The sequence below is a fragment of the Elephas maximus genome, chromosome 19 (assembly GCF_024166365.1).
Source record: "Elephas maximus indicus isolate mEleMax1 chromosome 19, mEleMax1 primary haplotype, whole genome shotgun sequence".
NCBI classification, from domain to species: Eukaryota; Metazoa; Chordata; class Mammalia; order Proboscidea; family Elephantidae; genus Elephas; species Elephas maximus.
In genome coordinates this window covers 25,190,847-25,216,926 of record NC_064837.1, presented here as the reverse complement: position 1 = coordinate 25,216,926, position 26,080 = coordinate 25,190,847, and the positions used below count along the sequence as shown (strand labels likewise).

The following is a 26,080-nucleotide window of genomic DNA, read 5'->3' as shown; positions in this document are numbered from 1 at the left end:
GACCTTCCCCATGAGACAAACATGAACAGGGATCCCTTGCCGGGACTCAAACCAAGATCCAGAGGCATCAGGCATGCACATCATCACAGAATAAGTCCTGTTCAACACCCCGGCAGCCTTTGTGACAGACTCCATCTTGGTTCCCACAACCTCTGTGAGGAAGTCCATCTTGATTAAATTCTAACTGTGCACACATTTGATTTTCATAATCCCTCCCCTTCTCCTAGAAATCTCCCAACTAATGAATAAAGATAATGCCTTTTTCCCACCTAAAAACTTTTATAAGCCCTAAAAAATCTTTTGTTCACTGAGCGAAAAGAGGCTAGCGTAGGTGGAAATCCCTCTCCCTCTCTCCCTTGTGAGCCTTTTACTTTCTCTCTGTCCCTAATGAACCTTTGTTTCTGTGGAACCTCTGAGCCTCTCCTGGTCATTCTTGGTCAGAAGAAGAACCTCGGCAGGGCTTTGTCTCTAAGTGGGAAGCCTTGCCCTGTAACAGAATTTGGCGACCACAGCAGGACTGATTTTTTCTTCCTGAGACCCAGGTGTGGGGGCAGATAAGGAGACCTACTAAACCCTGATGGATGGACAAGCACCTGCCAGGACACCATTTGTCCTGTGTCCCTCCCTCTGGTGAGTAGATCTCTGTGCCTCCTCCTCTCATCTGGGTTTCCATAAGAATAAAGGATATTTCTCTCTGTCTTGACTTGACTGTTGGTTTTCCCTGAGCTTGAGAGTCCTGACCCAACGTTTATGCTGAGGGGCTTGGCCCCAAGATCTGAAACCTGATAAACCAGGCGTGCTTAATAGATATTCTTCCCAGGTTGAGTTGAAAAGCCGCCTGTCTGGACCCACACAATCCAGAGAGTCTCATGAGTGGATTGATTACTTGGCATCTGGGCGGGGCGGGGGGGGGGCGACCCACAAGACCTGATAGACTTGGTATTCCCCCTCGATTGAAACTTGGTGTCTGCGGTGAGGGAGACTAGCCTCAAAATCCAAGACCTAGTAATGGAGCCTGAGACATGGTAATTCAGACTTGGTACTGTTTGTTTATGGTGAGGGGCTTGACTCCAAGATCCATGAAAACTGGTGTAGTCTGCAGACCTGGTAATTGGCTTTCTCTCTCTTCTCCTCTATCTTACTTTCCTCTCCATTTTATTTTCCTTTGATTAAGTGCCAGCTGGTGGGTGATAGCCCTGGTGTTTTGCCCAGTTAGTGTATTTCTACCAGTTCAGTCCCATTATTACATTTGTGATCACAAAGAGGGACTCTTGGTGACTGTAGATTTTGAGCAGATATATGAGTATGTGATGGCCATTATTTTTGTGTGCCTGGATATTGTCTGTCTCTGGTTCGTGTACCCTGGTTCTGGGGAGTGGATGTAACACCCTCATCCAGTATTGGGGATAAGAGGTATCTGGAAGATTGAAGTGGAGATTCAGACAATGAAAAAAAAAAAAAAAAAGTGTTAGACCTCACTAAAATCATCCTTGTTTCCCCTCTCCCTTTCTGGCTTGTCTGGTCTGAGTGTTCTCTGTCTGTTCGTCTTATGTGTGAATTTTATGTGTGACCAGGGCTGTCTGACAGGCTGAGATTGCAAGATCATCTCCGTCACCTCTGTCTGTGTCTTATGTGTCATTTATGTGTGATACATGAAATTAACTGGTGAGAAAAATTCTGGTTAAATTAAAAAATACTTACAGAGACGCCTGAGAATTTATTGATTGGGATAAAAAAAGAGATGCATGGGGAGAAGAAATTTTCAGTCTAGACTGGGATTTGAATCACAATACAGAGAACACTGGGCAGAGAGTTAAGACGAACAAAAGAGGTTCTCTCCCAGAGCTGAGAAAGCTCTTGGTTGCAGCATGAGAGACAAATAAATTCCAACGGACCCAAAGAAAATGCTGGTGGTATCAACAACCCGTAAAAATAAAAAGCTACGTTCTTGGGAACAGTTAATTGGGCAGAATGAGAGATCAAGAGAACAAACCAGGAGATTCAACCCTAGGGTGCATTCTTAAACACTGACATTCTTTTCTTGTAATCAATTAAAGAAAAAGAAAGCTTCAGGAAAAAGAAGAAAGTATAGGGTTAAAAATCTCTCGGCTACTGAGACTGGCCTGCCAAGTATACTCTAACTGAGTTAAGGGAAAGATTTTACAGACCAAATTACCAAGCAGCCTAACTGCTGCCTTGCAGGCTAAAGGCCATCCCCTAAAGAAACAAAGAAAAAGAGAGAGACCAAGGCCACAGGAGCGGAGAAAGCCCCACACCCCTTTAGAAAGAGACCAGTGCAGCTGGTGTAGAAAATAATAACAATAATAATAACAACTTTGTCTTAAATTAAAAGCATCAGTTCCAGGACAGTAAAAGGGAAAGAAATTAGTTATCTTTTGCCTTTCAAAAGTTTTATCTGTCTGACTAACGTTTAATGGTTTAATCATTGATATTTTTAAGAGTTTTAATATTAACTAACATATAAAACAAAGAATTAGGTTTCTTGCTGTTAAAATAAGAAAATTTTCTTTGATTACTGAGTTAAGGAGTTAATCTCTTCTTTGTATAATTTGCTTGAAAAACAAATGCTTAGTCAGTCAATAGAATAAGATTCTCGAGTCGGAAACCAAGCCAAATGGCTTCAGGGAAAAAGCAAAAAAAAAAAAAAAAACTAAGGTTTTTATTTTAAGATATTTGGTTAAATAACTAAAGTATCATTTCTTGGTAACTTATGATAAACTTCTGACAAATTTGAAAGCCACAAAATTTTTTATAAGGAAAAAATGCTAATAAGGTTTATTTAACATGATATAAATTACATAGAACATGTTGTTAAAATCAAGAGAAGTGTCTGATTCTCTATGGATTGAAATTTATGTGTTAGTATTTCCTCTTGTGTTTTTGCCTAATATTAGGCAGCAAATGATTGCCAGCTTGGTTGAAACTTTATCTTTTGAATCTAACAATGTTAAAGCCAATGGATTAATTAAAGAATTACTATTCAGATATTTAGAGACTTGATAATTTTGGAATGTTTTGGTATATCCTGACTACATGACATTATGTCTCAAGATGAATTGAAATAACATTAGATTTACTATTCTCTCAAGGAATAGTTTGTGCCTTAATAAATAAACATTATTTTATTTACATAAGTATACAATCCGAGATCTTAGAAAATGTAGTTGCTGCTGAAGCACGTGAAAAAACTAAGATCCTGACTAAGGCTAGAGAACAGACAGGCGATGTTAACCGCCCACAACCAACACATGTTATTTTCAGACTAAGAGGAGAAACAGTCCCTGACACAGAGCCGGACTAAGATTACAATGGAGATAGGAAAAAAAAAAAGGGGCCATTTAGTTACATGTGTTATAAGCGGGATTCAAAAGTGTATAGCTAAGCCTGTTAATTAGGATAGGGTGAAAAAAATTACTCAGATAGCAGAGGAGAACCCAGTGGTCTTTCTCACCAGGTTAAATGAGGCTTTTAAGAAATGTACTAACACGGACCCTGAAAAAAAAAAAAAAAACACAGACCCTGAGAGCCCAGAAAAAAAGACTTTGCTAAATGTGCATTTTATTACCCAGTCTGCAGCAGATATTAGAAGGAAACTGCAAAAGATAGAGACAGAGCCCCAGACTCCACTCTCACAACTGGTTGAGGAAGCCTTTAAGGTCTTTATTTACAGAGATCTGGCAACAGAGGATAAAATGAAAGAAAAAGGCCCGATTGTCGACAGTAGCACTTTAGAGCCCACCTTGAGGTAACCCTGCAAAATCCTGAAGACCAAAACCTCCATGAGAATTTCTTCAACGGCCGGTGAATATCGAGTCAGACCAATGTGAGTATTACAAAAAGAGAGGCCATTAGAAGGTGGAGGGTCCCGAGCGTCCTAAAACAGAGTGCCCAGTTGACTTCCCCTGGAGGTCAGTTCAGGCAGGACCACTGTGCCTGATGTCCCTCTCAGAGGAAGAGGAAGAGGGGCCATATTGACAAGGCCCAGAAGTCCGCTCAGCTCCGGGCGAGAAGACCATTACTATTTCTGCTGAGAAGCCTTGGGTTACTCTCAACATGGGGAGTAAGGAAATTAAGTTTTCACTACACACGGGAGTTCCCTTCTCTGTTCTGACCCAAAATCCAGGCCCACTCTCTGGTCGTGACTGCACAGTCATTGGAGTAGACGAAAAGCCTAAGGTAAGGAATTTTACTTTCCCCCTTTCCTGTGAAGTGGGCCAGAGAACTCTATCCCACTCTTCCTTATATGTCCCTGACTGCCCTGTTCCCTTGCTAGGGAGGGATTTATGAACTAAGCTGGGTGCAACAGTATATTTAGAAAAGGGGGAACTCACTAGCTATAGACAAAAGTCAGAGCTTAGGGCTAGTGCTCATGTTAACTAAAGAGAAGGCTTCTGAGCTTGAGAACCCATCTCCCCAAAATTTTTTAAAACAGGTAAATACAGACGTATGGGTCATCCCAACTCTGGGCCTGACTAAAAATGAAGCTGAGACCCAACACACCCTATCCCTGGAGGAGACAATACCCTCTAAAATCAAAAGCCCAAGAGGGAATAAGACCAGTGTTAAAATATTACTTACTCAAGAGACTACCCAATATACCTAGACTCGCTTACCTCAAGGTTTTAGAGAATATCCTCACTTATTCAGAAATGCCCTAGGTAGAGAATTACAGTTGCCAGGTAGTATATTATTACAATATACAGATGACCTATTAATAGGCAGTCCAACTAAAGAAAGTTCAGAAAAAAAATACTGTGTTACACTTCTTGGGAGAATGGGGATACTGCGTGTCCCCCAAAAGGGCCCAAATCCCTGAACAGCAGGTATACCACCTAGGTTTTATACTGACCCTGGAGAAACAGATACTGGCTTTAGAGCAAAAGAAGATTATCACTGCCCTACTGACACCTACCACCAGGAAGTAGTTTAGGGGCTTCCTGGGTATGGCTAGGTTTTGGCCAAATCTAGATCCCTAACTCTGGCCTTAAAGCAAGACCTTTGTATAAGGCCCTTAAAAGGGAATAAAGAGCTCTCTTAGATTAGACCCTGGAATGTCAGAAGGCTTCTGATAAACTAAAGGTGGAATTAAAAAAAAAAACAAACAAAAAAACCTTAGGGCTCCCAGATATAAGAAAGCCCTTTAAACTGTTTGTACATGACAAATAAGGGGTCCTAACTCAGGAAACTGGTTCTATAACCAGGCCAGTAGCTTACTTTTCAAAACAGCTCGACCCAGTGACTCAAGGCTGGCGAGGGTGCCTCCGAGCAGTTGCAGCCAGGGGGCTACTAATAAAGAAGCATCCAAGTTGTCCGTGGGACAATCCACTGAGGTATTAGCTCCTCATCAAGTACAGACAATATTGGCTGAAAAGGAAAAGGAAAAAGGCGCCAAAAGGGGATATACCCAAGAAGGCCCAGGTAAGTCCCTAATCCCCAGACCCAGTGCCGCCGAGTCAATTCCGACTCATAGCAACCCTACAGGACAGAGTAGAACTGCCCCATAGAGTTTCCAAGGAGCGCCTGGTGGATTTGAACTGCCGACCCTTCGTTAGCAGCTGTAGCACTTAACCACTATGCCACCAGGGCTTCCGTTAGGTAGCTAGTCAATGATAAAAAGTTCTCTATGCTTCCGAGTCTAGACTATTGGAAGGGATGCATTAGTGAATTTGCTGAGTAAGTGCTTTTATGAAAAAAACTTACATAAAGTGGTTGAACAAGTGGTACTCAATGGTAAAAGCTGCCAAAAAAAAAAAAAAAACTTCAGTCGCACCTGATACTTCGCACCGCCGGCCCCCCCGCCCTCCCCGCCCCGTAAAAAAAGTCCAACACAGAGGAACCTACTCAGGAGAAGACTGGCAAATAGATTTTACTGTCATGCCTCCATGCCAAGACTGTAAGTTTCTGCTAGTTTATGAAGACCATTTTATAGGACAGATAAAAGCTTTCCCTTTTAGGACTGAGAAGGCTACTGAAGAAGATGGAGGTTTCCCTGAAGAGCTACCAAACTATACCTGTGAACCAGTAGAAGACCTGAAGTTCCTGTTTAAATGAAAAAAAAAAAAGGCACCTCCCAGCAATAGATAAGTATCTACATAGGTGAGGAAAAAGAGTGAAGTCTCCAGAGGGAAACCAGAGCCCCTCAGCCTTGTTACTCTCAGAGTGATGGCCCTGATAATGGCCTTGGGAAGAATAACAGTGAGTGTTATTTATAATGCCTACACAATCCAGAATGTAGCCTCTATAGTGAAGGGGATAGCTGAAGATGCCGGGCAGGTACTCAAAGGCCTTGCTACCTCATTAGGCTTTTTGGCCAACATGGTGATGGATCACAGAGCAGTCTTGAACTACTTACTAGTAGAACAGGGTAGAGTTCGTGCTTTAGCTAATACCCCTTACTGCAAGTACATCTATTCTTCTGGGGAAGTGAAATTGAGGGAAAAAAGGTTGTTAGAATATGCAGCATGGCTTCACGATGTTCTGAAGACTTTGGCAGGGGACATCTGGGCCCAGATCAAGGGATACTTGCCCTTGGTCACTTAGGTTTTTACCTTTACTGGGACCTATAGTTTTTTTATAGTAGCTATACTTTTATTATTAATTTTTAGACCATGACTTTTTAGTCTCCTTGTAAAGTTTATCTCCTCACGACTTCAACAATTTTAGGTCAAGCTAATGATAATGCAGAGATTCCAACCTATACCCAAAGAAGAGTGTGCTAGCCCTTATATGTATCATTACAAAAGGTAGCGAGAGTCTTTTACTCAGCTAGGGAGGAACAACGCCCCGGTTCAGCATGAAGAAGTTACAGAACCAGAGACCTCCATCCATAGTCCCATAAAAATTTATGGGTTTAAAGTCTTTCCGGGGTGAAGCGAGACAGGAAAGAGATTAGACTGGCTGAATTAAACAAGGGCTACATATCAAGGCCTGTGTGCTTGACCAGCTATTATTAAATAGTCTCTGAATCTAAACCTAAGTGCAGACCACCATGTAACTTTTGCTGCTGGCACCCGAAAACTACTTGTGATTAACAAACTAGGTGCTTAGACAAGATAAGGGGCTATATTTCAAGGCCCTGTGTGCTTGACCAGGCACAAATCAGGGATAATCCTTCTGAGCTATTTTTCAAGGCCTCATCAGGTGCAAAGCATGCACAGTAAAGATCAACGTGGCCTATGAATGACCTTCCCCATGAGACAAACATGAACAGGGATCCCTTGCCGGGACTCAAACCAAGATCCAGAGGCATCAGGCATGCACATCATCGCAGAATAAGTCCTGTTCGACATCCCAGCAGCCTTTGTGACAGACTCCATCTTGGTTCCCGCAACCTCTGTGAGGAAGTCCATCTTGATTAAATTCTAACTGTGCGCACATTTGATTTTCATAATCCCTCCCCTTCTTCTAGAAATCTCCACCCATCTAATGAATAAAGATAATGCCTTTTTCCCACCTAAAAACTCTTATAAGCCCTAAAAAATCTTTTGTTCACTGAGAGACTGGAGGCTAGCGTAGGTGGAAACCCCTTTCCCTCTCTCCCTCCGAAGTCTTTTAGTTTCTCCTTGTCCCTAATAAACTTTTGTTGGTGTGGAACCTCTGAGCCTCTCCTGGTCATTCTTGGTCTGAAGAAGGTAAGGACCTAGGCAGGTCTTAGTCCTGAGCTGGGAAGACTTGCCCTGCAACAGTTATATTTAGGAATATTCTTTTGGTCCCCAAAGGTCAATTGCCCAGACCTATTAAACCCAAGGCTGGAAGACAAAGATTTCCCCACTAGGGGAGATCCATCTGTAATTTCTCCTCATATTCATATGCCACAAACTGTCCTGCCTCAGATGCAGAGAGAGAGGGCAAAGCTTCCTCTCTCCACCTTTTCCATGTGTTCACATTCTTGTTGGCATCACAGGTGACTACCTTGAAAGACAGAACTCTGAGAGGAGCAGGGACACAGGTGTTAAAGTTGAGCCTCCAAATCCCACTGCTCACAGCTCCTCATCTGGACACGCCCTTCTCCACCCACCTGCCCAACTCCTTCCCTGGGTCCCTCCTGCCATATATCCTAGTCCCCATAACAGAAGGCTCTGTACAGACTGTGTCCACTATGTCCACCTGGTTCGTTTTTGAAATTGGGCAGAAATCTGGGGTATAGTAGGTTAAGAAATTTTTCTCCCCTTGGGTCTGCTAAGACACTTAAAAAAAAATTATTTTATTTTGTTGTTGTTGAGGATATACACAGCTGAACAAACACCAATTCAATAATTTCTACAGGAGCAATTCAGTGACACTGATTACATTCTTCAGGTTGTACAACCATTGTCATCCTCCTTTTCTGAATTGTTTCTCTCCTACTAACATAAACGCACTGCCTCCTAAATTTCCTATCTAATCTTCTAAGACCTCTTGCAAGAGGTCATTGAAAAGACAGGAAAGAAAGAGAAGACCAAGATGGATGTCAGAGGAGACTCTGAAACTTGCTTTCGAATGCTGAGCAGCTAAACCAAAAGGAAGAATGGATGAAGTAAAATAACTGAATAGAAGATGTCAAAGGGCATCTCTAGAAGACAAAGTAAAGTATTATAATGACATGTGTAAAGAGCTGGAGATGCAAAACCAAAAGGGAAGAACACACTTGGCGTTTCTCAAGCTGAAAGAACTGAAGAAAAAATTCAAGTCTCGAGTTGCAATAGTGAAGGATTCTATGGGGAAAATATTAAATGACACAGGAAGCATCAAAAGAAGATGGAAGGAATACACAGATTCATTGCACCAAAAAGAATTCGTCAATGTTCAACCATTTCAAGAGGTGGCATATGATCAGGAGCTGATGGTACTGAAGGAAGAAGTCCAAGCTGCTCTGAAGGCATTGGCAAAAAACAAGGCTCCAGGAATTGATGGAATATCAATTGAGACATTTCAACAAATAGATGCAGCGCTGGAGGTGCTCACTTGTCTATGCCAAGAAATATGGAGACAGCTTCCTGGCCAACTGACTGGAAGAGATCCATATTTATGCCTATTCCCAAGAAAGGTGATCCAACCGAATGTGGAAATTATAGAACAATATCTTTAATATCACACGCAAGCAAACTTTTGCTGAAGATCATTCAGGATGGCTGCAGCAGTATATAGACAGGGGACTGCCAGAAATTCAGGCTGGTTTCAGAAGAGGACATGGAACCAGGGATATCATTGCTGATGTCAGATGGATCCTGGCTGAAAGCAGAGAATACCAGAAGGATGTTTACCTGTGTTTTATTGATTACGCAAAGGCATTTGACTGTGTGGATCATAACAAACTATGGATAACACTGGGAAGAATGGGAATTCCAGAACACTTAATTGTGCTCGTGAGGAACCTGTACATAGATCAAGAGGCAGTTGTTCGGACAGAACAAGGGGATACTGATCGGTTTAAAGTCAGGAAAGGTGTGTGTCAGGGTTGTATTCTTTCACCATACCTATTCAATCTGTATGCTGAACAAATAATCTGAGAAGCTGGACTATATGAAGAAGAACGGGACATCGGGATTGGAGGAAGACTCGTTAACCACCTGCGTTATGCAGATGACACAACCTTCGTTGCTGTAAGTGAAGAGGAGTTGAAGCACTTAGTAATGACGATCAAAGACCACAGCCTTTCAGTATGGATTGCACCTCAACATAAAGAGAACAAAAATGTTCACAACTGGACCAATGAGCAACATCATGATAAACGGAGAAAAGATTGAAGTTGTCAGGGATTTCATTTTACTTGGATTCACAATCAACAGCCATGGAAGCAGCAGTCAAGAAATCAAAAGACACATTGCGTTGGGTAAATCTGCTGCAAAGGACCTCTTTAAAGTGTTGAAGAGCAAAGATGTCACCTTGAAGACTAAGGTGCGCCTGACCCAAGCCATGGTATTTTCAATCGCATCATATCTATGTGAAAGCTGAACAATGAATAAGGAAGACCGAAGAAGAATTGAGGCCTTTGAATTGTGGTGTTGGCAAAGAATATTGAATATACCACGGATTACCAAAAGAACAAACAAATCTGTCTTGGGAGTAGTACAACCAGAATGCTCCTTAGAAGCAAGGATGGCGAGACTGTATCTTACATACTTTGGACATGTTGCCAGGAGGGATCAGTTCCTGGAGAAGGACATCATGCTTGGCAAAGTACAGGGTCAGTGGAAAAGAGGAAGACCCTCAGTGAGATGGACTGACACAGTGGCTGCAATGATGAGCTCAAGCATAACAATGATTTTAAGGACGGCTCAGGACCGGGCAGTGTTTCGTTCTGTGGTGCATAGGGTCGCTATGAGTCGGAACTGACACGATGGCACCTAACAAAAACAACAATCTTCCAAGTCGCTGTCTTCAGTGTGATCCCATATAGACAGTTCTTAAAAGAGCACATGCTCAAAGCGGATATTCTTTACCAGTTAGGCTAAACCATTGTTTGGTTTCAAGAAGACTTCAGGGTATTTTTTTGGTTTAAGGTTTAAAGATAATCTGGGGGCAATAGTTCCAGGGGTTCAGCCAGCCTCAATGGCTCCAGAAAGGCTGGTATCCATTAGAATTTCAAATTCTGTTCTGCATTTTTCCCCTTTTCATCAGGATTGTTCTATTGAATCTTTGATCAAAATGTCAGTCAGGGTAGCTGGGCACCATCCATGCTGCATGCCTAGCTGGAATGTGTAATAAATGGATGGGATAACAGCAATTTCTAGATAAACGTAACGTGAAGTCCCACATGCTAAAAGAGAAAAAGCAACTTTTGTCAGATGACTACTTTCCTTTCATTGTATTTCATGTCTAATACTTTACTTGAGGAACCACCCAAAGCTTCTGACTGCATGAAGGTCAAATGTACCATTGTGCACTTGTGTTTCTTTTCCACAAGAATTAGAAGTATTTTTGGTGGTAGTGAGAGTCAAAGGAGGACTAGAATATCACTGGAAAGGATGAGTATGGGCTTGTGGAGAGCTCAGAACTGGGGACAGGACACCTGGGCACCAGGCTATAGCACTAACACCTCTAATCTTGTTTTTCCTCATCTGTAAAAGATTAACAGTGTCTCTTCTGCCCACCTCTGGGGAGGAAGGGAATAATGGTAATGTTTTGAAAAGCAAGCAGTACTGTTTTTATATAAGTAGCAAAGTGTCTTCTTTGGTTTCTGTTTCTTAATGACTTTTTTGATTTCTTCATGTATGATATTCTTGATGTCATTCCACAACTTGTCTGGTCCTCGGTTATTAGTGTTCAATGCGTCAAATCTATTCTTGAGATGGTCTCTAAATTCAGGTGGGATATACTCAAGGTTGTACTTTTAAGACAGGAAGCAAAGGCCCTGAGATTGGAGGGTGCCTATTTGAGCAATAGCAAAGAGGGCAAGAAGGGGTCCCGATAGTAACTTAAATCAGGTAGCAAGAGACTTCTACTCGGTTAGGCGGGAACAACGCTCCAATCCAGCATGAAGAAGTTACAGAAGCAGAGACCTCCAGCCACATTCCCATAAAGACTTACGGGTTTGAAGTCTCTCAGGGGGGATTAAGACAGGGTGCAAAGGCCCTGAGATTAGAGGGTGCCCGTTTGAGGAATAGTAAAGAGACTGGTGTGGTTAAAGGAGAAATAAGTAAAAGAGACATAGGCTATACTATCAGGGAGGTAATAGGGTGTTGGGTGTGGAACCTAGGGACTTAGTAAGACAGGGAACAGAGGACTCCCCAAATCTTCAAACAAAGTAACAAGAAATGGGCCAGGGCACAGAAACAAAGCCATTCTACAGAACAATGGGGTACGGTATCTAAAAATAGCCCACAAACTTCTTTAAAGTTGCCTTTCAGAAGCAGCTGGAGAATACCAGTCCCACGGACATGCCCCTGTGACCACTGTGTGACCTTCCACCAGGGGCAGTGAGGGGCTGCAGCCACAGCCAGGGAATTGAACCCAGGGAGCTAGAGACTGTGCAGGCACAACACCCCATAATAAGCCCTGCTACAAATCCCAGAGGCCTCCAGAACAGGAGCCATCTTGGAAAGCTGATGCGCGAGCACCTTAGTTAACATATCCCCACCTGTGCCTATGAATAAACATGAATCTTTTCCCACCCCAAAACTTTTAAAAACCCATGCCCATCTTAATTTTCTTTGGCTTCAACTTGGACTTGTGTATAAGCAGTTCATGGTCTGTTCCACAGTTGGCCCCTGGCCTTATTCTGACTGATAATATTAAGCTTCTCCATGGTCTCTTTCCACAGGTGTAGTTGATTTGATTCCTGGTATTCCGTCTGCAAGGTCCACGTATATAGTCATCATTTACATTGTTGAAAAAAGGTATTTCCAATGAATAAGTTGTTGGTCTTGAAAAATTCTACCATGTGATATCTGGTGTCATTCCTATCAGTAAGGCCATATTTTCCAATTACTGATCCTTCTTCTTCATTTCCAACTTTCCCAATCCAATCACCAGTAATTATCAATGCAACTTTATTGCATGTTTGATCAATTTCAGACTACAGAAGTTAGTAAAAATCTTCATCTTTGGCATTAGTAGTTGGTGCGTAAATTTGAGTAATAGTCTTATTAACTGGTCTTCCTTGTAGGCATATGGGTATTATCCTATTACTGACAGCGTTGTATTTCAGGATACATCTTGAAATGTACTTTTTGGTGATGAATGTGACACTGTTCCTCTTCAATTTGTCATTCCTGGCATAGTAGACCATATGATTGTCCAATTCAAAATGACCAATACCAGTCCACTTCAGGTTACCAATGCCTACAATATCAATCTTTAAGTGTTCCATTTCATTTTTGATGACTTTCAATTTTCTTTGATTCATACTTTGTACATTCCACATTCAGATTATTAATGGGTGTTTGCAGCTGTGTCTTCTCATTTTAAGTTTTGCCACATCAGCAAATGAAGGGCCCAAAAGCTTTACTCCATCCATATCATCAAGGCTGATCCTATTTTAAGGAGGCAGCTCTTCCCCCGTCATATTTTGAATGCCTTCCAACCTGAGGAGCTCAGTTTTTAGCACTATATCAGGCAATGTTTTGCTGCTATTCATAAGGTTTTTCACTGGTGAATTTTTCCAGAAGTAGTTTGCTAGGTTCTTCTTCCCAATTTGTCTTAGTCTGGAAGCTCTACTGAAACCTGTCCACAATAGGTGACCCTGTTGGTATTCGAAATACTGTTGACATGGCTTCCAGCACCACAGCAACGCAAGCCACCACAGTATGACCAACTGACAGCACTTAATTGTGCACATGCAGAACCTGTACGTAGACCAGGAAGCAGTTGTTCGAACAGAACAAAGGGATACTGCATGGTTTAAAATCAGGAATGGTGTGCATTAGGGTTGTATCCTTTCACCATACTTATTCAATCTGTATGCTAAGCAAATAATCAGAGAAGCTGAACTATATGAGAGAGAATGCAGCATCAGGATTGGTGGAAGACTCATTAACAACCTGAAATATGGAGATGATACAACTTTGCTTGCTAAAGTGAAGAGGATTTGAAGCACTTACTGATGAAGATCAAAGACCACAGCCTTCAGTATGGATTACACCTCAACATAAGGAAACAAAAATCCTCACAACTGGACCAATAAGCAACATCATGATAAATGGAAAAAAGATAGAAATTGTCAAGGACTTTATTTTACTTGGATCCACCATCAACGCCCATGGAAGCAGCAGTCAAGAAATCAAATGATGCATTTCGCTGGGCAAATCTGCTGCAAAAGACCTCTTTAAAGTGTTCAAAAACAAAAAAGTCACCTTGAGGACTAAGGTGCACCTGACAAAGCCACAGTGTATTCATTTGCCTCATATGCATGCAAAAGCTGGACAATGAATAAGGAAGACTGAAGAAGAATCAACACCTTTGAATTATGGTGTCGCTGAAGAATACTGAATATACCATGGACCGCCAGAAGAACCAACAAATCTGTCTTGGAAGATGTATAGGCAGAATGATCCTTAGAAGGGAGGATTGTGAGACTTTGTCTCATATTCTTTGGGTATGTTACCAGCAGGGACCAGTCACTGAAGAAGGACATCATACTTGGTAAAGTAGAGGGTCAGCGAAAAAGAGGAAGACCCTCAATGAGATGCATTGACAGAATGAATGCAACAATGGGCTCCGACACTGCAATGATTATGGGGATGGTGTAGCACTGGGCAGTGTTTTGTTCCCTTGTACATAGAGTTGCTATGAGTCAGAACCACCTCAATGACACCTAACAATAACAGCAAAGTGTTATTGTTTATTATTTGTTCCAGGTCACGGTTAGCGGCCCATATTCAGGCTCTCTGGATGTGAAAGTGATCACATTTTGGAACTCATGAAGTTAGTGCCGATAAACTAAAAAAAAAAACAAACAACCCACTGCTGTCGAGTCGATTCCGACTCCTAGTGACCCTATAGGACAGAGTAGGGCTGCCCCATAGAGTTTCCAAGGAGCGCGTGGTGGGTTTGAACCACCGACCTTTTGGTTAGCAGCCATAGCACTTAATCACTATGCCACCAGGGTTTCCAATAAACTAATATACAGAAAAAAAACACTTCAAAGCACCTACTTTTTTGTTTTGGGAATAGAAAACCTTGAGATTCAGAGCAAGTTTAGAGTTGGACAGTCTAAGAATGGAAGCGCCCTCTCATCCATTATGAGATCCGGGTAGCAGCTTCTGGTTATAGGACCAGAAACTCTGAGACTTCAAATACAACCTTTATAAAGCATTATTACTTGTACTCTTTTATGAAATTGCAAACGCAGAAAGAAAACAAACAAAAACGAATCTATACGTGTCTTAAGGCAGGGCATACTTGAGACATAATCCATATGAAATGAGTTTACAAGCCACAATACGCTACCTGAATAAGTTACCATTTTGGGGTAACGCGCAAGCACAGAGCAGGGTACAGAGCATGCAGCCCACTGAGGTCATTCCCCTCCCCTTTGCTTTCCTTTCTCTTGTTCCTTTATGCATGTGGATCAGTAGCATTATTAACTGACTGACCAAACTGAGAATCTGACTTTCAGCAACGGAGTAGTTCTTCCAGCTAGTTACACTGGGACTCTGAATGAATGAAGGAATAAAAATAAAGCATTTACATTGCTAGTCTAAAATTTATCATGAAGCATTTCAGACTCACTGCAACGTGTGCTGTTTATCAGACATTCACTGTCACAACGCAGCTTGACTATCTTGCAGACAACTTCAATGGTACTTTTAAACCGGCACAGGCAGCATGCCATATGACTAGGTAAGATCCTGTAAACGGAAATAAGGAGAATTAAACTAATGTAAATGGGGTTACTTAAGTAGGTAGAAGTAGGCTAAGGCCACAGGGCTGTGTATGAAGGAGTTCTTTTTTTTTTTTTTAAATATTGGTGAAAATCTATATAGCAAAACAGACACCCATTTAACAATTTGTACATGTACAATTCAATAACGCTGGTTACAGTCTTCAAGTGCGTCACCTTTTTACCCATATTGTTTCACCACCATGGACTTAGATTGACCACCCTCTATACTTCTTATCTATGCTTTATAGTTACTGTTGTCAATTTGATCACATACAGATAATTCTTTAAAAGAGTGCTATACTCATGGAGAACATTCTTTACTGATGTAGCTAAACCGTTGTTTAGTTTAAAGATAACTTCAGGGAACAATTTTGGGTCACAGTTTGAAGATTTTCTGAGACTGATAGCTACTGGGGTTCTTCCAGTCTCAAGACGTCAGGTTTGCATTCTGTAAGAATTTAAAATTCTGTTCCAAATTTTTTCCCCTTTTGATCATGATTCCCCTACAGATTCCTTGATCAAAATGTTCTGTAATGGTAGCCAGTTATCATTCAGTTCTTCTGGCCCCGTGGTAAAGAGAGCAGTAGTACATGGAAGCAGTTAGACCTGCTGTCCAGTTCCATGAAGGAGTTCTTGGGGCATATGACTTGGCCACTTGGATGGGGACCAGTTGGTCAATGACTGCTCTTGAATATGGTAAATAAACAGAAGGATAGAGGTGCCCAACAGAAGGGTAAGGATGGCAGTGGGTATGGTATGCCTAGAATAAAGGGGATAGGGATTAGAATTGGTTGACACTGATCTCCAGTTTAATTCAGAAGTATCTCCTCCCAGCCTAAACTCCTAAGGCATTTCCGTAATGAACTCAAGGATGGCAGTTGCTCTAATCTCTTCATGGCCTTGGTGGCACATGGCTACAGAGAATGACAGCATTCTCCTCATCTACTTATGGTCATGAAAAGAGAAGCCTGAACCCTCCTTCCTAGTATAAACTAAGTGAGAAAGCTGGTTTGCAGATGGGAACTTTGAATATCTGGAGAGGATGGCATCTCGCTGACAAGCGAGGGATCAACTGTGGCAGATGCTGCAGGTGGTTGAGGAAGACGAGGCCAGAGCACTGACCTGTAGGCTCTGATGTGGTAAGAAGAATCAAGGAGGTGACCTGACAAAAGCATCTGGAACAGATGGCTAAATGCAGGGCCTGTTTCCATACTCATCTCATGGAGTCCCCTCAAATAGCTTTAGCGTAACAGCACATTTCTATGTAGCCTGCTCTATTGGAGGGGGATGGCACAAATAAGCTTCAGTAAACTGTGTAATAAGGTGTCATAGCAGGGCCCTACAAAAATATTTTTAATGCAAAAATAATAATACATAAATTTGGCCCTTACCTCATAGCATATAGGAAAATTAACTCAAAATGGATCATAGACCTAATTGGAAGAGCTACACAACTATACAACTTCTGGGAAAAAAAGCACAGGAGAAAATATTTGTGACTTTGGGTTATACAAACATTTCTTAGATAAGACACAAAAGAAGCACAAGCCATATACCAAAAAAAAAAAAAAAGAAAATTGCTAAATTAGACTTCATCAAAATTAAAAACTTCTGTTCTTCAAAAGACACTTTCAAGAGAATGAAAAGCAGCCACAGGCTGGGAGAAAATATTGACAAAACACACATTTGAGAGAAGGGATATATAATCCAGACGATATAAAGCACTTTTACAACCCAATAATATAAGAAAAATATCCAATACAAAATTCTAACAGATGTGAGCACTTCATTAAAGAAGATACAAATGGCAAATAGGAACATAAATAGACACTCACCATCATCGACTATTAGAGAAGTGCAAATTCAAACCACACTGAGATACTTTACACAACTACTAGTGTGCATGTATTAATAGACAGTATTGGTATATTTGTACTGAGCTGTCTACTTTTTTAAAATCTTATTTGTAAAAACCTTTTTCTTTGCAAATGTACAGAAAAGGTGAAAACTTTTTCAAAGACCGAAATATACATAAACACTGAAAACCAAACCCAGTGCCATTGAGTGGATTCTGACTCACAGTGACCCTATAGGACAGAGTAGAACTGCCCCATAGAGTTTCCAAGGAGCGCCTGGTGGATTTGAACTGTCGACCCTTTGGCTAGCAGCTGTGGCACTTAACCACTACGCCAACCAGGGTTTCTGAAATATAAACATTAGGTAAAATACAGAGCAATAGCAACTCTCATCCACTGCTGGTGGGAAAGCAAAATGGTCAGCCACTTTGGAAAACAGTTTAGCAGTTTCCTATACAGCTAAATATGCCCTTAGCATGTGATATAGCTATCCCTCTCCTAGGTATTTACCGCGAAGAAATGAAATCCTGTGTTTACACAAAGACCTGCGAGTGTTTTCAGCAGCTTTATTCACAATAGCCAAAGGTGGAAACAATCCAGCTGTCCATCAACCGATGAATGGATAAACAAACTGTGGTACATCCACACAACTGGAATACTACTCAGCAAAACAAAGGAATGAACTACTGAAAGATGCAACACCACAGACAAATCTCAGACGGATTACACTAAGTGAAAGAAGCCAAACATTAAAGGTTCCATACTACATGATTTCATTTATAGGATATTTTGCAAAAGGAAAACAACAGTGATAGGAACAAGATAGGTGGTTGCCAGGGGCTGGTAGCAGCAGGAAGGGATTGATGGCAAAGGGACACAAGGGGCCTTTTGGGGTGACAGAAATATTCTAACCTTGATTGTGGTGGTGGTTACGTAACTGTATTTATTTGTCAAAACTCCTTGAAGTGTAGACTTAAAAAGGGTGAATTTGATAACATGTAATTAGACCTCAATAAAGTGACTTGACAGCACTGGGTTTTTTTTAAACTGACTTTAAAGTGATAAAATAAATCTAAAAAAAAAAGTGAAAAAAAATCTAAGAAAAAAATGACTTACAGTTTTTCCAACTTGAGTGTCATTATGAGGATGTTCTCAACTGTTGTAAGTGACACTTGTGTTGTTCCCATGTCTCTGAAGGAGAAAGACCAAACGTTCATGATATGAACCCAAAGACAAAAATTCTATACTGCAAAAGATACTGAAGGACAGGTAATTACTTCAATTTTGGCTTCTCTGTAAAACAAGCTAGCTCTAGTTTATTTGCCACAGCAGATAGCTCCAGAAAGCTCTTCTGGAAGAAATTCAAGTTTATTTGCATCATCAAATGGATCATGTCGGCACAGAACAGTAGAACCTGGAGTCTTTTACTGTTATCCCACTTCTCATTCCCCCACTGTATTAAGCTCTCCTGATTCCTTGCTCTTTTTATAATGTTCACCTTAATCTCTTTGCTGTTTTGAATAAATGACAGTTCTACATTTATCTGCATATACCATATGCATAGGTGTTCTTCAACACTGCTCTCTTCCCCTGTTGCTGTCCTGCCCAGTATACATCCTTTCTTAATCCATTTCTTAGCCAATAACTTTTTTCAATAACCAAATGAAAATTATGTCTTTTTAGCCTAAATGCAAAATACTTAATCTTTGATGAGAGTAAAAGTGAAGAATCGAAATAATCTCATAACCCATGAGATTATTGCAATACTTACAAATATTTTAATGCTGGCAATTTAAAAAGATATGAATCTTCGACGCTTGTCAGAGGATTATGATTGAGAACTCTGGAAAAATGCAATGGAATTAAAATTATCTGCATTTTCAATAACTTCCATGAACATTTATACTCATTTTTTTTTTTGGTATGGAACTTGTAGGTAAAAAAAATAAAAATCATTTTCTGCCTTAACCTATAAATCGCCCTTAGAATCCATAAAGCACTCTTCCTTTGGGAATTAGAAGATAAGTGGAGAAAGGAAAGAGAGAGAGCGAGAAAAGAAACAAAGAAAAAATACACCAAAGAACTTCAGGAAGAAACCTGTAACCTCATTTGGCCAGAAAACCCTGAAAGTGACTATGCTGGGAGGAAGCCTTTGCTCCATAGGAAATACTATTTCCAGTGTCCTCCATAATTGAAGGTGCTTTCATTTCAGTGTTCACAACTTCAAACAATTCCATGGCTTAATTCACCCAATTAAAAAAAAAAAAGGACCTATACTTTGGCCTTGGAACCAAAGGGGAAGAAAGTAAATCTAAGAAGAGGAACTTGGGGAAGCCATAGTTCTGTCACACACTCCAGGTACATTCTTGTATCACAGCCCTTGTTCCACTGATGGCATCACCTTTACTTGTCAGTCCCCTGGACTGCCAGCTTCTTGAGGGCAGGGACCACAACCTGCCATCGGTATTATCCCTGTGCCTGGCATAGTGCCTGATGTTTACTAGGTAGTCAGTAAATATTGTTGAATAAATAAATAACATTTTTTTTACAGATCAATAAAATGAATAGATTCATTTTTACACAAATTTTTATTCCAAAATGTAGAATTGAATTTTTTCTCAATTCTTAAAAAAAGAAAAGAAACTGACTTAGGTTACCTCTATTCAAGAATCATTAGGGTACTTTTGCAGAACATTATAGAATAATAATTATTACATGTATTACCAACTGAACTTCTGGGTATTAAGATCAGCATTTCACACTGGAAACTCACAATAACCTTATATGGTCGACATTATCATTACCCCATTTTACAGATGAGGAAACTGAGGCACAGAGAGATTATGTAACTTGTCCTAGGTCACCAAGCTAGTAAGAAGCAGATCTAGGATTTGAACTCAGTCCTGTCTGACTCCAAACCCTGTGTTTAATCTGTATGAAGAAAATGAGGTTGAAAATAGCTGTTATATTTATCCTTAATTTTGAGAGCATTAAATATATACCTTTTCGAATTTCATCTATTTATCAGGGACAGCCTCATGAGAACTACACTTTCTCCTTTTATTTCTCTTCCATAATTGTCTCTCGTGACTAAATATTTCATTCGTCTATGTTCATGTATGTCAGGGTAGAACTGGGCTCCAAAGTCTTCCATAGCTGGTTTTTCAGACATAGATCATCAGGCCTTTATTCCAAGTGCCTCCGGGTGGACTTGAACCTCCAACCTTTTAGTTTGTAGCCAAGCGCATTAACCATCGGCACCAACCCGGGAATAAGGGTCTAGTATCCACAGTACGGAGCCCTGGTGGCACAGTGGTTAGGAGCTCAGCTGCTAACCAAAAGGTCACCAGTTTGAATCCCCCAGCTGCTCCTTGGAAGCCCTACGGTTGAAGGCAACTGGTTTGGTGTGTTTGTTTTTTATATCCACAATATATAAAGAACTTTTACAACTCAACAATACAAAGACAAATAACACAATTGAAATGTGGGAAAAGGATTTGAATAGACATTTCTCCAAAGACATACATAAATGGCCAATAAGCAGACGAAAAGATGCTCAATATCATTTAGCCATCAAGGAAATGCCAATCAAAACCACAATGAGATACCACTTCCCATTTCCTAGGATGGCTTTAAAGACAGATAATATCAACAACAACAAAAAAAATAAAGTTATTTAAAAAAAAAAGAAGATAACAAGGGTCGGCAAAGATGTAGAGAAAATGGAATCCTCACACATTGGTAGTAAAAATGTAAAATGGTGCAATCACAGTGGAAAAGTTGGCAGGTCCTCAACATGTAAACACAGAGTCACAGTGTGACTCAGCAATTCCACGCCTTGGCATGTGCTCCAGGGAATTAAAAGCTGTAGTTCACACAGAAGCTTATACACAAATGTTCACAGCAGCATTGTTCATAACAGCCAAAACGTGGAAACAATCCAAATGACTAGTAACTGATGAATGGAATAAAGAAAGGTGGCATACCCATACAGTAGAACATCATTTGGCCATCAAAAGGAAAGAAGTACTGATACATGGAGCCCTGGTGGCACAGTGGTTAAGAGCTCAGCTGCCAACCAAAAGGTTGGCAGTTTGAATCCACCAGCCACTCTTGGGAAACTCCATAGGGCGGTTCTACGTTGTCCTATTATACTAAGTGAGAGAAGCTGGACATAAAATGCCATGTATTTTATGATTCCATTTATACAAAATGTCCACAACAGGCAAAGGTATAGAGACAGAAAAGAAAGTAGAAGAGTGGTTGCCAGAGGTTGGAGGGAGGGTATGGGATTTCTTTTTGGGGTGATGAAGTATTCCAGAATTAGATAGTAGTGATATTTATACAATTTTGTCAACGTACCCCTGAACTGTACACTTTAAAATGGTGAATTTTGTGGTAGGCAAATTATATCTGCTTGAAAAAAAGAACCATCTTGCAGTACACAGAGTGCCAGTGTCCAGAGATCAGATGTGTTGGTAGATGGAGAAAAGGGGGTGAAGACTCTTCCTCACCCAAAGTCAGAGTTAGTAAGTGGTGTGTCTGGGAGCCACGTAGCTTGTTCTTGCCTTGTGATCACCCCTATTCTTTCTAGTCTAGTGCATTCTTCCAGATTTATTTTAGTACTATTAATGAGTTTGATTTAAAACAGTAGTCAATATTCAGGTAGATCTTATGAAGGGAAAGAATGTGTCACATGTCTGGTTGAGCATGGTTCCTCAAACAAGGGCTCCTTTTCCTTGTCTTTTTAAAATCTTTAAGTTCACTGATGGGCTCTGTGCAAGTGAGCCCACCCACCTCTGGATCTCTCCCTGCCTACTCTTCCCCCAGCCATTAGGAACGACAATTAGAGAATGTATATTAAAAAACCATTGTCCCGGAGGAGATTCTGACTCATAGCAACCCTACAGAACACAGCACAAATGCCCAATAGGGTTTCCAAGGCTGTATTTGATCTTCTGCTTCTTTACAGAAGCAGACTATCACTTCTTTCTCCCGAGGAGCAGCTGGTGGGTTTGAACTGCCGACCTTCAGGTAGCAGCTGACGTCTCAACTGCTGCATCAGCAGGGTTCCTAAAGCAATATACAGCCAACACAGTGTACCAAAGTTTTGTATTCTTCCTCCCAGATTACCTCAGTTCTCCAAACCTCTGCTCCTTCCTTCCTTTTTTTTTTTTTTGAACACATTGTTTTCGTTTAGGTGAGAGTTTACAGAGCAAATTAGTTTCTCATTCAACAGTTTCTACACAGCTTGTTTCATGACATTGGTTGCAAACCCCTGAATGTGTCAGCACTCTCTCCCTCCTTCCTGGGTTCCCCATGTCCATTCGCCCAGCTTTCCTGCCCCTACCATCCTTCTGAACTTTGCTTTTGGGCAAATGCTGCCCTTTAGGTCTCATGTAGCTGATTGTTCTGAGGCGTACATTCCTCGCTGGTGTTATTGTTTATTTTATAGGCCTGTCTACTGTATGGCTGTAATGTGATCTCCGGGAGCGATTTCAGTTCCAAGTTTGAAGGGTGTCTAAGGGCCAAATTCTCAGGAGATCCACTGGTCTCTATCAGACCAGTAAGTCTGGTTTATTTATGAGTCTGAATTTTGTTCTACGTTTCCCTCCCACTCTGTCCCTAACCTACTACTGTGGTCCCGCTCAGCCTCTGATCTTTCCTAACAGATCATCCATGACCTCACAGCCATCAGCTTAGTATTTCCTCTTACCTAAACAGCCCTTCTGCAACTGGCATTAGGATGCTCAAATTTGTTCTTAATGAAATCAAAATATGGGGACACTATTATCCTATTTCCTGCTCCTGTCTTTAGAGCATGCTTTCCTTCACCAAGCTTGTGCTTGTTTTTTTTTTTTTTTTTATCCTATTTCCTGCTCCTGTCTTTAGAGCATGCTTTCCTTCACCAAGCTTGTGCTTGGTTGAGAGAAATGACTTACCAGCTCAGGTTTGGGAGACTCTGCAAGTCTTTTGGACAAACTAAATGATGCTAAAGGTTTTACAGAATTACAGTGGACAATGCACTAGAGATCATTTCCATTTCTGGTTCAATCCCTTCATTTTATAGATGAACTGAGGTGCAGTGGGGTTGCAGAATAGGTTTAGGGTCCCACAGCTAGCTAATTAAAGAGTTCAGAGACGAGAACTCCTGACTCCTAACCTATTGCCTATTTGACATTCATGGGCTTATCTTTATCAGAGAAAAATGTGGCAATACTTTTTATTAGCTCAGAGCCTGTCCCAAAGTCAAAGTTCAAGAAATATTTTTCTAAATTATTTTTTAAAGTGTATCTTATTAGAAGAATAAAATACAAATATATATTTTAGGAGATACACTTCCAATAAAATTTACTATTGATATTTAATAATTATGGATGAAAGATTATATATATATGTACATATATATACATAAATTTGAAAGGATTTTTTCTTTTAAATTTTTTAAAATTTATTTTTATTGTACTTTAGATGAAGGGTTACAGAACAAACTAGCTTCTCATTAAACAATTAATACACATATTGCTTTGTGACATTGGTTATCAACCCAATGCCATATCAACACTCTCTCCTTCTCAACCCTGCGTTCCCAATTACCAGCTTTCCTTTCCCCTCCTGCCTTCTCGTCCTTGCCCCTGGGCTGGTGTGCCCATTTAGTCTCATTTTGTCTTATGGGCCTGTCTAATCTTTGGCTGAAGGGTGAACCTCAGGACTGACTTCCTTACTGAGCTAAAATGGTGTCCAGGGGCCATACTCTTGGAATTTCTTCAGTCTCTATCAGACGAGTAAGTCTGTTTTTTTTTTTTTTTTTTTGGTGTGTGTGTGAGTTAGAATTTTGCTCCACATTTTTCTCCAGCCCTGTCTGGAACCCTCTATCGTGATCCCTGTTAGAGCAGTTGGTGGTGGAAGCCAGGCGGTGGAGGCTGTAGTACTTGTGGTCCATTAGTTATTTGGACTAATTGTTCCCTTGTGTCTTTGGTAGAAAATACAAATATTTTGCATAAGCCTATGCTATAGAACAAAGGGACAGATGAAAGGGGGCTCACAACATAAGGGAACATTTCTTACTTCTTCTATTTTTTTCTCCCAATTCTTCTACACAGGTCCAGACAGATGGGCTATGTGTCCTTTCTATTAACTGAAGACACAGAGAAGAATTGAGGACTGAAGCCTGTCATCACTGTCCTGAGTGTCCTGAAATCCTACCAGCTTTAGCTGAAAAAAATATCCAAAGCAGGCAGTGAAAATAAATTTAAAATAGGACAAACTCCCAAATTATTCTAGAATTTCAAGGCAAGCAGGGAAAAACCGGTTCCTTGGAGGAAGGTAATCAAAAAATAAGCAGAGTGACCTAGACCTTGTTCCGATATGTCTGAAAGTACTTGGGGATGGAGTGACCCCTTTCCTTTACTCATCACATAGATCCATGAGCCATGAGAACATGACTGACTGCCCACGTGAAGCTCTTCAATACAAGACCTCTGACAACAACACAGAAACTTTCTCAGGGGCAAAGCCTAAAGAACCCGAAATGGTTAGCCTATCCTTGAATCGAAGTTCGGAGAATAGCCTGGAAGAAGACTCTCTGACTGGGTGTACAAAGAAGCAGAGAGGAACAGTGGAAGGAGCAAGGGCCCTGGAATCAGGCAGAGCTGGGTTTGAATTCTGACTCTGCCACCTTCTGGTGAAGTGACTTGAGTAATTCACTTCTCTGAGCCTTATGTAGCACCATTTCTCACACAAGGTAGTTTGAAGATTAAATGAAAGCGCATGTGTAAAGCACCTAGCATGGGCTGGGCACAGAGTAGGTGCTCAGAGGTAACGATGTCATATCTGCACTGGCCAGTGAGCAGAAATCCTAGGACTACCCCGGGATGGCGAGGGGCTCCGTGGGGTTTTCACAGGAAAATGAAGTTCTCTGCTCTAACGGTCCTATCCAAGTAAGAAAGCAACTTCAAGACACAATGCACAAAAAGTCAAACTGCCCTCATACACTCACATTACAAGGAGTGGAGAGCTGCATAGAGAATTGCTGTGAATCTCGTAAGTGTCTCGGCCCACTTATTAACAGTGTGTACCCAGGCAAGCTACCCAACATCTCTGAGTTTCAATTTCCTCATCTGCAAAATGGGGATAATAATATCTATATCACAAGAGTTACTGAGAAAACAAAAATGAGATACATCAAGAGCTAACGTGCATTGAGCATTTACTATATGCCAGGCACAATGGTAAGAGCGTTATGCATGCTATCTGACTTGGTATAATAAGTAAAACTACTTAGTGTAGTGTGTGGAGCATAATAAGAAATACCTAACAAATATAGGTGTTAAAGAAATGTCATGGGGCAGAGGAAGAATTACTAAGCTTCAGAGAGAAAAGAAGATAGCTTGGGTGGGAAGAATAACATGAAGATGGAAAAAGACAAGTGTAATACTTACTGGGTGTGACGGTCTCAACACTTTTGAACCATTACAAATTAAACAGCTACCCTAAATTACTCCAAAGAACAGACCCAAGTTGTTTCTTTTCATCTTTAATGTTCATGCCTTTCTAAGAAGAAGCTGCCAGGTTTCCAGTGCACACCAAAAAGTGATGACAACATCCCGAAGTGTGTTAACCTCTATCTAAAGGGAACCGATGCTAGTTGACTGGGGGAGCGGTAGGGCATCTCTGTGAAGAAGCTCAACTGGCCTTCAAAGCGTGGCCTCACCTACCTCATTGATATTGTCAGTAGTGGGGCAAATAATTCAATGGGAATTAGGCTTGGATTTTCATCTTATTCCCTCTTGGTGCTTAAGTTCTTGGCACAACCTTGGTGTGTCACAGACAAGTCAGCATGTGAATACGCTCCATCTGAATAAGGTATAGCCTCTCTATGTTGTAGAATCTGTCCGTT

At 40.9% G+C, this 26,080-nt stretch overlaps 1 protein-coding gene across 1 annotated transcript in view; it reads right to left on the bottom strand.

Moving 5' to 3' along the window:
* LRRC37B (leucine rich repeat containing 37B) overlaps positions 1 to 26,080 on the bottom strand; it is a 62,039-nt gene that overhangs the window by 9,441 nt on the left and 26,518 nt on the right. The window contains exons 7-9 of the mRNA XM_049861329.1: positions 18,953 to 19,024; positions 18,298 to 18,372; positions 15,172 to 15,290 (exon numbers count right to left, since the gene is read on the bottom strand). Of these exons, the coding sequence (XP_049717286.1) occupies positions 15,172 to 15,290; positions 18,298 to 18,372; positions 18,953 to 19,024 (266 nt within the window). The remainder of the gene's footprint in view (positions 1 to 15,171; positions 15,291 to 18,297; positions 18,373 to 18,952; positions 19,025 to 26,080) is intronic.